Raw genomic sequence first — 12,706 nt, forward strand, 5'->3', positions numbered from 1 at the left:
TTTACCCTACAATATCGCCCGGGCAAACAGAATGGTAATGCGGATAGCCTTTCCCGCCAAACGGACTTGGATATATAACTGTGTTACCCGGACATCCCCAAGCCAACCCGACAGAGTCTAAGCGGGTATGCCGACCCATGGAACTAAGGGGGAGTATTGTGAAGAAAATAGACACATTTTCGGGATTTTCTTCTTTTAGTTTGGTTCCCATGAACACGGGGAATTATGCCAGGAGACTCCGTTCATGGGTTTATTCGTTTATTTGGCTTTTTCGAAATTGACCGACCCCACACACTGAACTCATGAAACTGTTTTGGGCAGGAGCCTCGCCTGTGGTCGGTGAACTAAGACTTCCATACTTTTTGAGAACCCCTGAACCGATCTGGGTGAAATTTGAATATGTTGGTCTCCCACATTGGGGCTATCAGGGGACATGTCATTTGTGAGGATACCATATGTATAAAGGGGTGTTCAAAGTTTTGGGGAAATTGTGTGCCCTTTGCCTGGAGATAATTGGGTTATTCCTTAACTTATCTCATTATCTCCCAGGCAGAGGAAGGGAGTGGTTTACTGTAAATCTGTGTTATGATTGATTGTCACGTTTGTTTACTGTGGGAGGTCCTCTTGCAGAAGGATTTCCATAAAAGCCAGTGTGGCAACAATAAAATATTATTCCTGTTGTACCCTTCATGAAGTCTAGACTCATGCTTGGTGAACATTTTATTTGCTGGGAAGATTCATCTTGGAAGCTGCATTCATCTCTGAGCGCCCAACATATCAAAAAAGTGCTCTGATCTCACGAACGCAGCCGAAACGCCACCTGGATAAAAGTTAGACTGACCACAGACAAGGTGCTTGCCCAAAAGAGTTCCATGAATTCAGGGAGTACAAAACATAAAATAACAAAATAAATAACCGTTCGTCCGTACATTGGTCGTGTGCCCTTCATTTGGGAGTTTGCTCCCACCGAACGCCGCTCTTCTCAGACAAATAAAACCAAACACCTGTGGGGGTGGAAGTCCCAGCGATGTTCACACAGTCGAGTGCCTGATAATAGTTTCATACACTTGACTACCAAACACCACGGTAGGCATTTGCGAGAACAAGATGTGCACCACCTTGTGTTTGTCCATACGAGCTTCAGCCACCCAGCCGACCGATTAGAATGTTAGGGTAATTGCCTCAGACATTTATGGAAGTGGTAATTCTATTCGGCGAACCAAAAATAGAGATTATGGTATCAAGAATCAACAAGAAAGTCAATAAATTGCCTCAATCAATGGTTCAGAGAATCCAGACTTTATATTTGCCCTATTGATTCTTTGGGATTTTCCTCTTTCCACCAATTCCTTTGATTCCAAAGGTTCGACAGAAAATAGTCCTCGACAAGGCAAAAGTTGTATATCTCTCCTCTGAAAACCATGAAGCTCACAGCATTATGTCTTAAGTCCCTAGTCATAGATTGTCTAATTCCAGCCAAGAAAGTGTCAACTGGTAAAGTATACTCCAGAATTTGCACTGAATTGTTAGTGTAGTACTCACTTAAGAGGTTTACCGTGATGTGGCAGGTGAGCCTACCGATCAATGGCCATTGGAATGAAACTAAAAAATATCAAGTTATTTAAATGTGCATTAAGACCTGGGATAGTGCGCAAGTAACTTTTTCTTTGGTTTTTAAATACTATGTGTCTGCAGTAGATTGGAAATAATTCTGTGTATCCATGAGTTTATAACTTGAGTTTCATTTGTGTTTTTTTATTTATTTTTTTTAACACTTAAAGAAAGAAAACACAACAAGAATTTACATTATTTATTTAAAAAAATAATTGGCAAAACTAATTTACTGCCAATATTTCTCAGCACAGGAGGATAATCTTTATAAACAGTTCTGAACAAAACATTAGAATCACTCATATTTACATCAAAATCAGGAAACATCCTGAATTCAAAAGACAAATTAAAAAAAAACTAATTGATAAAAAAAAAAAAAAAAAAAAGTGAAATTATCCACCCACAATATCTTTAAAGTTCTCAGTTTTTTTAAATCATCCAAACACAGTTTGTGAGTTACTGCCCACTCAGGAATGCAAGGTGACCTTTTGTACATCTGTTAGCGTAGTGTCCTTTCTCACCGCACTGTAAGACAAAAAATATATATATATATTTTTTTTACCGCATCTCTATCATATTCACACACTACTTACAAATACAAAACATATACATACATATATATCCCTACAGCATTTTAAGAGTCACTCTAAAAGGGACACAATAGTCAACAAAACAACTTTAACGTAATTAAACAGTTTTGGTGTATAGATCATACCCCTGTATTCTTACTGCTCAATTCTCTGAAATATAAGAGTTAAACCACTGTGTTTATGCAACCCTAGGTACACCTCCCTGCATGTGACTTACACAGCCTTTCCAAAAACTTCCTGTAAAGAGTCATCTAATGTTTACACTTCCGTTATCGCAAATTCTGTTTAGTTTAGAATTTCCTATCTCCTGCTCTGTTAATCGCTTGCTAGACCCTGCAGGAGCCTCCTGTACGTATTTCAAGTTCGATTTACAGAGCAGAAGATAAAAACTTTTAAAGCAAATTAACATCTGATTAAAAATGAAAGCATTTTTTCCTGGCTAATCCATGGCAGCATCACAATAGGGTAAGCTCTGCCCACTCAGCTATTTTAGGATTGTAAATAAATTATACATAGTATCCCCTTCCATTCCATTTTCAGCCAGAAGAGGTGTGGCTAGGGCTGCATAAACAGAAACAAAAGTGATTTAACTCCTAAATGGCAGTGAATTGAGCAGTGAAACTTCAGAGACACAAAAACTGCCTCATTAAGCTAGAGTTGTTTTGGTGACTACTGTCCCTTCAAAAACCTATGCTCAGAAAAGATAATGCAAGGAAATGCATGCCATGTTACTGGACACAGTAGCTTAGCATTGCAAAAATTGGCACAACACAAATCATTATTATTTTATTACTTATAAAGGGCCAGCAAATCCCATAGCCCTGTACAAATGCTTCATTTTAAAACGGTCCTCTTTCACAGACCTCAAAATATGTTTTTCCCCCCTTCTTTTTTCAGACAAACCTGACATAATCAGAAGTGATGGTGATGATGATCTCAGCCAACCACAATGCTTTCCTATAGGAAAGCATTGTGGTTGGCTGAGATTGTCAATTCTGATGATCTCAGCCAAAGAGGCAGGCTTGGAGCCAAAAGCCACCCTGGCCAATCAATGCAAGTCTATGAGGAAAGTTCAGTGTCTTCATGCAGAGGGTGGAGACACTGTGCAGCACTGCCCAAGGAAACACCTGTAGCAGCCATCTGAGGAGTGGCCAGTGGAGGGATCCATAGATTGTAGACTACCATTTTCTCTGAAAATACAGTGTTTACTGCAAAAACCCTGCAGGGACATGGTACAGACACCAGAACAACTACAATAAGCTGTAGTTGTTCTGTTGACTAGTGTCCCTTTAAGGGTTTTTCTGTTAAGATCTCTGAATTATTCATTAACATGTAAGGTATGTACAATGCCATATTGTGTGAGGAATTAACACATTTACAATTGAATGAGAAAAAAAATATTTGTTTTAATGAACAGTGTATGGCTGTAGGATTAAATCCCAGTACACACCTGGAAACCCAATTATTATTAGAAACCCGGAGCTCCCCTCTGTCAGCTGGGGCCCCAGATGTTTTGATGAGCTGCATGCAGTGCTGAAAGCCAGCACTGCATGCAGCCCTTTAACTCCATAGAGAACATTGCAGCTGAGCTATCAAGCTCAGCTAGAGTGATTTTCTCAGTGGATATGGTGCTTGGGAAACCTACAAGGTCTGAACAGACCCTGGAGGGTCACTCTCTATGGCCCAATGCCACTCTGATCAGTGCTGGGTTTTTTCAGTTGCCCAGAACTGATCACAATGCATTGGGCATAATGTCTTTAGTATTAGAGATAGAAGACGGCAATACTGAAAATAGCCAGTAGATGGCAGCAACGTACCACTGTCTTCTTGAGTGTAGAATTACTTTACAAATATCAAAACTGATTTTAGCATAGGGGAATCTTTGGGATTATAATTAATTTAAGGATAATGATTTTATTTAGAAGAGTATTAGATTTATTATTAAGGGATCCTATAGTGCCAGGAAAACAAAGCTGTTTTCCTGGCATAATAGGTTTAATAGGTTCACGCTCCCTACCACAGGGCTAAAGAGTAAAAAGGTCAGGCTCCTCCCATGCCGACGTCAGCTGGTGGGGGAGACCTAATGTGCATGCGCAGCAAAGGCCGCGTGCACAATAGACTTCCCCATAAGAAAGCATTATTAAATGATTTCCTATGGGGAAAATCTGACGCTGGAGGTCCTCATGCAGGGCGTGAAGACGTCCACCGTCAGATAATGGACCAAAGGTAGACAGCAACTGAGGACAGACTTACTGGCTTGCTATGGAGGCTTGGAGTTACTTGTAAAGTACATACACATCAGTAATTACGCCTACCCAGAATCCCTTGCAGTAGTGAGAGCACTGTTAAAGTGAGATTTCTGTGGCAAAAGCAAATCTTATGGCTTGACTGGTGTGTGTATTTGTGTTTAGCAATGTATTAACTATCCACTTACATCCACACTTTTTTCCCCACCACAACTCTTTTGGTATGTAATAATAAATACAAATGTATATATGTATATGCCACATCAAATTAAAGCCCTTGTTGTCCCTTTAAAAAAAAAAAAAAAAGGTATATAATTATAAATGTCTTTAAAACAAAAGCATGAGGATTGCCGTTAGGGTACCCCATGCGTGTTGTATTTTCATATGCACGGCAAAAAAAAAAGCCATTTAAACAAAAAAAAAAAGGGTATATAATGTGTTGGTGCAATAAACGAGAAAGATGCAAATTGCAGTTGAACACAAACAGCAAAAATATGCAAACATTGCTTGTGTCCTTAAAGGACCACTATAGGTACCCAGACCACTTCAGCTCAATGAAGTGGTCTGGGTGCCAGGTCCATCTAGGGTTAACCCTGCAGCTGTAAACATGCTATGTTTACACTAGGGTTAATCCAGCCTCTAGTGGCTGTCTCACTGACAGCCGCTAGAGGCGCTTCTGCGCTTCTCACTGTGAAAATCACAGTGAGAAGACGCTGGACATCCAAAGGAGAGCATTGAGAAATGCTTTCCTATTGACTGTTTGAATGCATGCGCGCGGTTCTTGCCATCGACAGAGGGAGGAGAGTTCCCCAAGCCCAGGGAGTCCGTCACTGGAGAAAGGTAAGTGTTTAACCCCTTCAGCCCAGCGTAAGTGGGACCATGAGGGTGGTAAAAAAAAATGAAGGATCTCCCAGTACCATAACCACTACAGTGAGTTGGAGATTTCCTTTAACCCAGTACTGTCAGTCAGTCTCTCTCAATCACTGTGACTAAGAAAGACAAAGGAGCAATGCAGGACAGAACACAAATATAAGCATACAACTACTTCAAAATCATACTGACCTTATAGCAAGTAACCTGGTCCAGAGGTCTTGGGCCTCTATTACCCATGTTGTTGCTTTGGTGCTGCATGACACCAATAGTCTGAGGAGAACGCTGCACACTGACAGGGGAGTTCTGGCTTGTTAACTGAATGAGGGAGGATGATCTCTGTAACACCTGGTTGTTATTTTGCTGTAGAAATAAAAAGTAGTCAAAGAAACAGAACAAAATTCCAAACAGGCAGGTGTGTGAGATGCCTGAAATAAAGGAATACCTTTTGCTGGATCTGCGTTTGCTGAGGTAGAGGGGGCTGCTCCGTAGTGCCCATAGGCAATTCAAATCGCGGACTGCAAAAATACAAAGAAACTTTCACTTACTATTAAAAGCATATAAAAAAAAAAGTTTACAATTATATGTAACAAAGTTCGGAGAAAAATCTATGTGCAAAAATTTAATTACTTTTGTAATTGTAGTGATCACAAAAGTGACAGCATAATCACTTTTGATTACGAGCAGGGTCATAAATGCCAAAAATAATCAAGCAGACATTTGGCCCTTGATTGGATTTCAACTTTTCTGCAAAGGTGATCATTCTTTATACAAATATATGCATTCTATGTTATTTATTATTTCCGGTCCCTTTGTAATCTGTATGCAAGAAGAGATGCTTCAGTTATAAAGTGTGTTGTACGTAGAGATTTATTCTACAAAATATGGATAATTCAGCAGCTACTGTGACAAAGCCACAACATTAAAACCACTGGCCTAGCATAGTGTTGGTCTCCCTTAATGCTGCCAAAACAGCTCTGATGCTTTCAAGGCATGGACTTCACAAGACCTCTGAACGTGCCCTGTGGTAACTGGCACTAAGGCATTAGCAGCAAGTCCTTTGAATCCTGCAAGTAGCAAGGTGGAGCATCCATGGATCGGATTTGTTGTTCCAGCAAATCCCACAGGTGCTCAATTGAATTGAGATCTGGGAAATTTTTAGGCCAAGGCAACACCATCAATTCTTTGTCATATTCCTCAAACTATTACGGATTAATTTTTGCAGTGTGGCAAGGTGCATTATCCTGCTCCAAGAGGCCACTGCCATCGGGAAAGACTATTGCCATGAAGGGGTGTACATGGTCTGCAACAATCTCTAGGTGGTATGTTTCCAAAAAACACCCACAGAATGCCAGGACCAAAGGTTTCCCAGCAGGACATTACACAGAGCATAACACTGCCTCCACTTGCCTGCCTTCTTCCCATAGTGCATCCTGCTACCATCTCCTCCAACTGATCTAAAAGAAAATGTGATTCATCAAACAAGGCAACCTTCTTCTATTGCTCCACCTTCCAGTTGTGATGCTCTCGTTCTCATTTAAGGCGCTTTCAGTGGTTGACAGGGGTCATCATGGCTAAACAGCTGCAGCAAACTGTGATACCCTTTGTGTTCTCATACCTTTCTATCATGGCCAGCATTACGTTTTTCAGCAATTTGAGCGTAAGCTCTTCAGGGTGATCAGACCATAAGGGCTAGCCTTTGTTTCCAACGTGCATCAATGAGGCCTTGGGCACACATGACCCTCATGCCAGTTCACCGGTCATCTTTCCTTGCACCACTTTTGTTAGTTCCTAGCCACTGCACACTGTAAACACCCCAAATAACTTGCCGTTTTGGGGATACTCTGTCCCAGTCGCCTCACTATTTGGCTATTGTCAAAGTCACTCAGATCTTTCTGCTTGCCCATTTTTCCTGCTTCTAACACATGAAATCAAGAACTGGAGGTCCACTTGCTGCACAATACATCCCACCTAGTCATTTCACCTGTCAGTGGTTTTAATGTTGTGGCTGATCAATGTATAATCCATGAGATACAGTAGCACAAAATTAATTCTAACAAAGGATCCTAATGCCCAATACAACACAACCTTATGAGAATTATATAGATTTTTTATAATGAAAAATAACAAATATAACAATGAGCACTTCCAGCACATATAGAGAAAAGAAATTCACAACAAAATATTCATGCTACTAGAAATGTTGTGGTGGTAAACGTAGTACTACTGAAACATGTCTGCAAACATACTTATGCCAAGTACCCAGGAATATCAACAGAGCACAGAGAAAGTCATAAAAATAAATGATACTCACTGCATGAATTTACAGTTAGGACCCTCCAGACAGAATCCCACAAGGTAGTTCACACAAATGACCCTGCGTGTGTGTCGGTGCCTACAAAGAGGGCCTAGAAAAGTGACAGAATATTAATATATATTAACCACTAATATAAAATTATATTTATATATATACACACACACGTTCGGTGTTTGACAAGTTAAAGATGAATGCAAAGTTATGTTGCAGAATTTTACAAACATCCATTCTTACCATGTTTACAGAAGCCACGGTCATACCAAGGACAATCTTTGATCTTTGATTCTGGATCAATGTGTAGAAATGGACATTCTTTGTTACTGCATTCTGCTGTCAGATGGAAAAAAAAAAAATACAAAAAAACAGGTTAGTTTGATTAAATGCTGCCACCTTCCCACAGAAATCTGCAAATACACAAACATTTCTTGCAATTAAAATCATCCAGAGCAATGGTTTTGAAACTGTGTGTGTCTCCAGCAACATCAAAAGTATGCTACAAATAAGGTAGAAAATGATTATGTTTGTCCCCAGCAGCAATACGCGCTGACAACAGATGCAATTTGCAGAAGTGGTCAGGGTGCTTGTAATAATCCTTTAAGTAAGGCTACCAGCAGTGCCAACTAGCTCATGTGTTTTACTGTCACATAACAAGAAAAAGGTTAAATATTTTGTGACGGAGCAAGCAGAAGTTTTCCCTGGATATGGAGAAAACTGAAATGTTTGATAAGAAGCATTTTTGTTTTGTTTTTTTTAAATCGTACACCTTACATGCTGCAATACACAGAAATAAGCTTTTAACATGTAATTACCGTAATCATAATTGCTGCATGGAACAGTCAGCATCACTTACCGAATTTAGAGTAGAAGTAACACTCTGGCATCTTGGTCATGTCATATTCATGGAGAAATTCACATTGGTCACCTTTCTTGCACAGACCACGCAACCAATGTTTACAAACCACCGTCTTCTCTCCGCTGATGTGTCGAAAAGGGCACATCCCTCCTAAATCAAAATATCAGAAACCACATAGAAAAATAATTAGTACTAGGGTAGTTCAAATAACTGTCTGTAAATAAATTCTGAATTTGTAATTAAAACAGGACTATTACTTTTGAGGGTTTTTTATGAACACTCAATAAGACTTAAAATCCATAGCAATTAAAAACACAGTGGGGACTACTTTGTCATGTTTATGTGCTGTTAGGGCAAAATATGGCAAAGGGCAGTGCTTCAAACCGCTTCTGCTGCTATATCTTGCCTTTTTCAGTCACCTTTTGCAGTATCATTTCACTCAATGCTCTCTCTCAACACACATTCATAAATTTACTTGTAGAGACCTTCCACAGGCCTTCACTTTGTACTCTCTCCACGAAGAAATTGTAAAAAGAAGAAAAATGGGACCCAAAATGAACACTTCCCCACAGAGGACAGAGTTTAAGGTCAGTATAATCTTCCTCCTCCTCCTCTCCTGCTTGATGAACATTGTGGAATCAGGCAAATGTACTGATGTACTGTGGAATCAGATGCCTTTGGGAAAAGAATGCAGGTACAATGCTCCATTTAATTTTATTTTTTATTTTTTTTAATAACGTTCACGCCACCCATTTGAGAGGCACTTGGACTGTATAATGCAAGGGTGGAATCTGATTCTCTACATATCAAAATCAGTTTAAACAAGAACTGGAGAATGGTACCATTATAATGTTGAAACTAGTTATTATTGTGTATATTCAGCACCTTTAAGCACAAGGACTAAAAAGAAATGCTACTATCATAAGTGGGAAAAGCAGGACTATTTAAATATCAATTTTATTCTTTAACCATTAATATTCATTTAACCCTTGGCCCGGAGCATAAAAATCCATGAGGGGCAAAGGTCCAGTGATAATACCAGTTGCACATAAATCAGCATTGTTTTAATTACCTTTTACACATGCTGACTTAAGGAAGAACTCACAGACAGCAGCACCAGATTCTGCAAAAGAAAAACATTATACATAAGAAATACTGCAAAATATCTGTCATGGTAAAAGAGACATTGCGGTACACCTACATACAAACAGCACAACAAAAACCTCACTGAACAAATTATCCAGTTACCTATACTTCAAATCATGCCTATTCATGCTTAAAAATGCATACATTTTATGGTTTCATCATTCAGCTTTCTAACTAATCCCCGCACTGTTCTTTAACTTTAATTAATTACTATATTCTTAAACTGATATTTCCTCCTCTTTGAAGTCTGTTGCTTCAGAAAATTACATTTAGTATGTTTTCATATATGCAACTCATAAATAAGATTTCATTGTCTGAACATAATCTCAGGTATTAAATAAAGCCCAAGTACAGGGTACTGAGAACTGTATTTGTATTGAATCAGTAAGACCATCTATCCTCCAGCAGTTACAGCAAGGCAATTCCAGTCACGTCTATGAGTGTTGAGGATGGCAAGGATACTCTAGGTCAGTGGTCCTCAAACTCCAGCCCCCCCCCCAGATGTTGCTTAACTACAACTCCCGTGATTCTCTGGCTATCTATGTAATTCAGAGAATCATGGGTGTTGTAGTTCAGCAACATCTAGGGGGCCGGAGTTAGGTCAACAGCTCTTTACATGACATCTAGAGAGAAGAAGAGCCAAGTATTGTGACAGCAAAAACACAGCTCATACACACTCTTGCACTGCAGAGCAAAGTATTCAGGCAGTGTGTTGGCAGGAGGTGTGAGGTCAAATCGCATTCTGACACTACCAGTCAGGAATCAGGATGCTGGATGATTTGCAAAGGAGGCAGAGAAACCTACCACAACACTAACAGGGTTATTCACTAAAATGAGAATTTAAAATCAAATTTAAGGACAGAGTAGCTTTACTGAAAGTTTTGCATCGCCAGCTTATTGGCTCAGCAGGTGAGCTAGGGCCTACACTGCTGTACTTAGCTCAGAGGTGCTGCTTCTAGGCCAAGAGGAAGAGAACACAGACGCCCACTGGACCCCAGGTAAACTGTCAAGCTGTTAACAAATGGTATAACTACTCAACCCTGTTACCACAACCACTACAGTGGGCTCTAGTGGTTATGGTGCTTGGAGTATCCCCTTAATCCGCTATTTCGATTATGAATTGGGTTATAGTGGCATTGTATATATTTTTTGCCCAATATCAAATAAAAAGTGATCTTGACAAAGGATGGCAGGGAATCACGTGTAAAATACTTACATGTTTTACTGCTAAAATTTATCAATTTAAAAGGGCACTATATGCAGTTTAATGAAGCAGCTTTAATGTACAAAATATAATAAATTAGATTTTTGGGGCTTCCTTTTTGTTTATGTAGCAGCTCGAACTTCCCAAACTAGAGTCTCTTCCTTCTGGTTGTAGGTGAGAATAGAAAAGGGACTATAGGGAAAGAAGCGCTTTACGGGTGAGGTCCCTGTCTTCAGAATCCAATAGAGCAGTATAAAAGATTTTTTTTTAAAAAAGGGGGAGGGGAGAATCCAAATATAGTGTAGTACATCTTACAGCAAAATGGCAGGAGAAAAAAAAAAAAGGTATCGCACTTATACTTTTCTGGACCTGTTCATACCCCTGCAGTCTCACTGCTCAATTCTGTGTCTTTTTTTTTTTTTTTTTTTTAGTTAAAACACATATGCAGCCTTCGTTACACCTCCTGCATGTAAGGTGCAAAGCCTTCCTAAACACTTGCTGTAAAGAGTCTGTTTAAACTTCCTTTATTTCAAATTCTGTTTAAATTTAGAATTTCTTAGCTTCTGCACTGTTACTAAAGTTAAATTTACAGAGCGGGATGTAAAAACTAAGGTAAGTTAACATCTGATAAAAATGAAACCGTTTTGGTTTCCATGCAGGCTGTGTCAGTCACAGCTAAGGGGTGTGTGGCAAGGGTTGCATGGACAGAAACAAAAGTGGTTTAACTCCTAAATGGCAGGGAAGTGAACAGTGAGTCTTCAGTGGCAAGATCTATACCTCCAAAATGTTTCATTAAGCTAAAGCTGTTTTTGTGACTATAGAGTCCCTTTAAAGGACCACTATAGTGCATGCGCGGTAAGAGCCGTGCACGCATTTAATCAGTCCATAGCAAAAGCATTTCTCAATGCTTTCATATGGACGGCAGCATCTTCTCACTGTGATTTTCACAGTGAGAAGCACGGAAGCACCTGTAAATGAGACAGCCACTAGAGGCTTGATTAACCCTAATGTAAACATAGCAGTTTCACAGCAGGCAGGGTTAACCCTAGATGGACCTGGCACCAGACTACTTCATTAAGCTGAAGTGGTCTGGGTGCCTATAGTGGTCCTTTAAGTTTGATTGAGAGCACTCTTTGTAAAAGTTAGCAGTTGGTTACCATGGTGAAACACGTTTTTTTTTTTAAATCTCTGACAACCTGCTGAACTCCAGCATATGTGGAATACAACTCTCAACATTCAGCCAGCAACTGTAAAGTGTGACTACCAATATTCTGCGACTCACAAAACCCAGCAGCCAGGGAGTGCAACTCCCAATACTAATCCAGCAGCCAGGGAGTGCAACTCCCAATACTAATCCAGCAGCCAGGGAGTGCAACTCCCAATACCTAATCCAGGAGCCGTGGAGGGCAACTCCCAATACTCAGCCAGCAGCCAGGGAGTGCAACTCCCAATACTCAGCCAGCAGCCAGGGAGTGCAACTCCCAATACTCAGCCAGCAGCCGTGGAGTGCAGCCAGCAGCGCAGTCTGAGTATTGTGCGGGTCGCTCTCCCGCTGTATATATTTATATAGAGAGGCTGCAGGCTCGGCCCTGCACTGGGTACAGTCAGTCCGGGTACATACTGTCCATTCCCGGGAAGGGGAGCGGTTGGGCCCCCAGCTGCTGTTCCACAGCGAGCTCCAGGTCGAACCGGATGTGATCCACACAGGCGATAAGCTCCTGCATTGTGACCGGCTCCGAGTCCCCCAACACCGTCTGCAAGCATCAGCCTCGGCCTCCACAGAGCCAGCACCAGCCTCACACAGAGAGAGAGAGAGCAGCCACACCGCGCAGGGCACGCCGGGAAGGGGGAGGCCCGGGGCACGCCGGG

At 40.6% G+C, this 12,706-nt stretch overlaps 1 protein-coding gene across 3 annotated transcripts; it reads right to left on the bottom strand.

The window, feature by feature from the left end:
* Positions 1-1,795: 1,795 nt before the first annotated feature.
* Positions 1,796-12,675, bottom strand: CPSF4 (cleavage and polyadenylation specific factor 4). Of its 3 annotated transcripts, none has more exons than XM_063430258.1 (8): positions 12,459-12,675; positions 9,560-9,610; positions 8,485-8,643; positions 7,869-7,961; positions 7,632-7,725; positions 5,763-5,835; positions 5,510-5,680; positions 1,796-2,136 (listed from the first exon to the last, which is right to left on the bottom strand). In XM_063430258.1, exons 1-8 carry the CDS (start codon positions 12,559-12,561, stop codon positions 2,068-2,070), a joined length of 813 nt encoding a protein of 270 aa, XP_063286328.1. In that variant the 5' UTR covers positions 12,562-12,675; the 3' UTR covers positions 1,796-2,067. The 3 variants fall into 3 exon arrangements, with proteins under 3 accessions (XP_063286328.1, XP_063286327.1, XP_063286329.1); XM_063430257.1 differs by having other exon boundaries at positions 7,869-7,964; positions 12,459-12,673; XM_063430259.1 differs by having other exon boundaries at positions 7,869-7,964; positions 8,485-8,637; positions 12,459-12,672.
* Between the last annotated feature and the right edge of the window lie 31 nt (positions 12,676-12,706).

Source organism: Pelobates fuscus, chromosome 8 (genome assembly GCF_036172605.1).
Source record: "Pelobates fuscus isolate aPelFus1 chromosome 8, aPelFus1.pri, whole genome shotgun sequence".
NCBI lineage: Eukaryota > Metazoa > Chordata > Amphibia > Anura > Pelobatidae > Pelobates > Pelobates fuscus.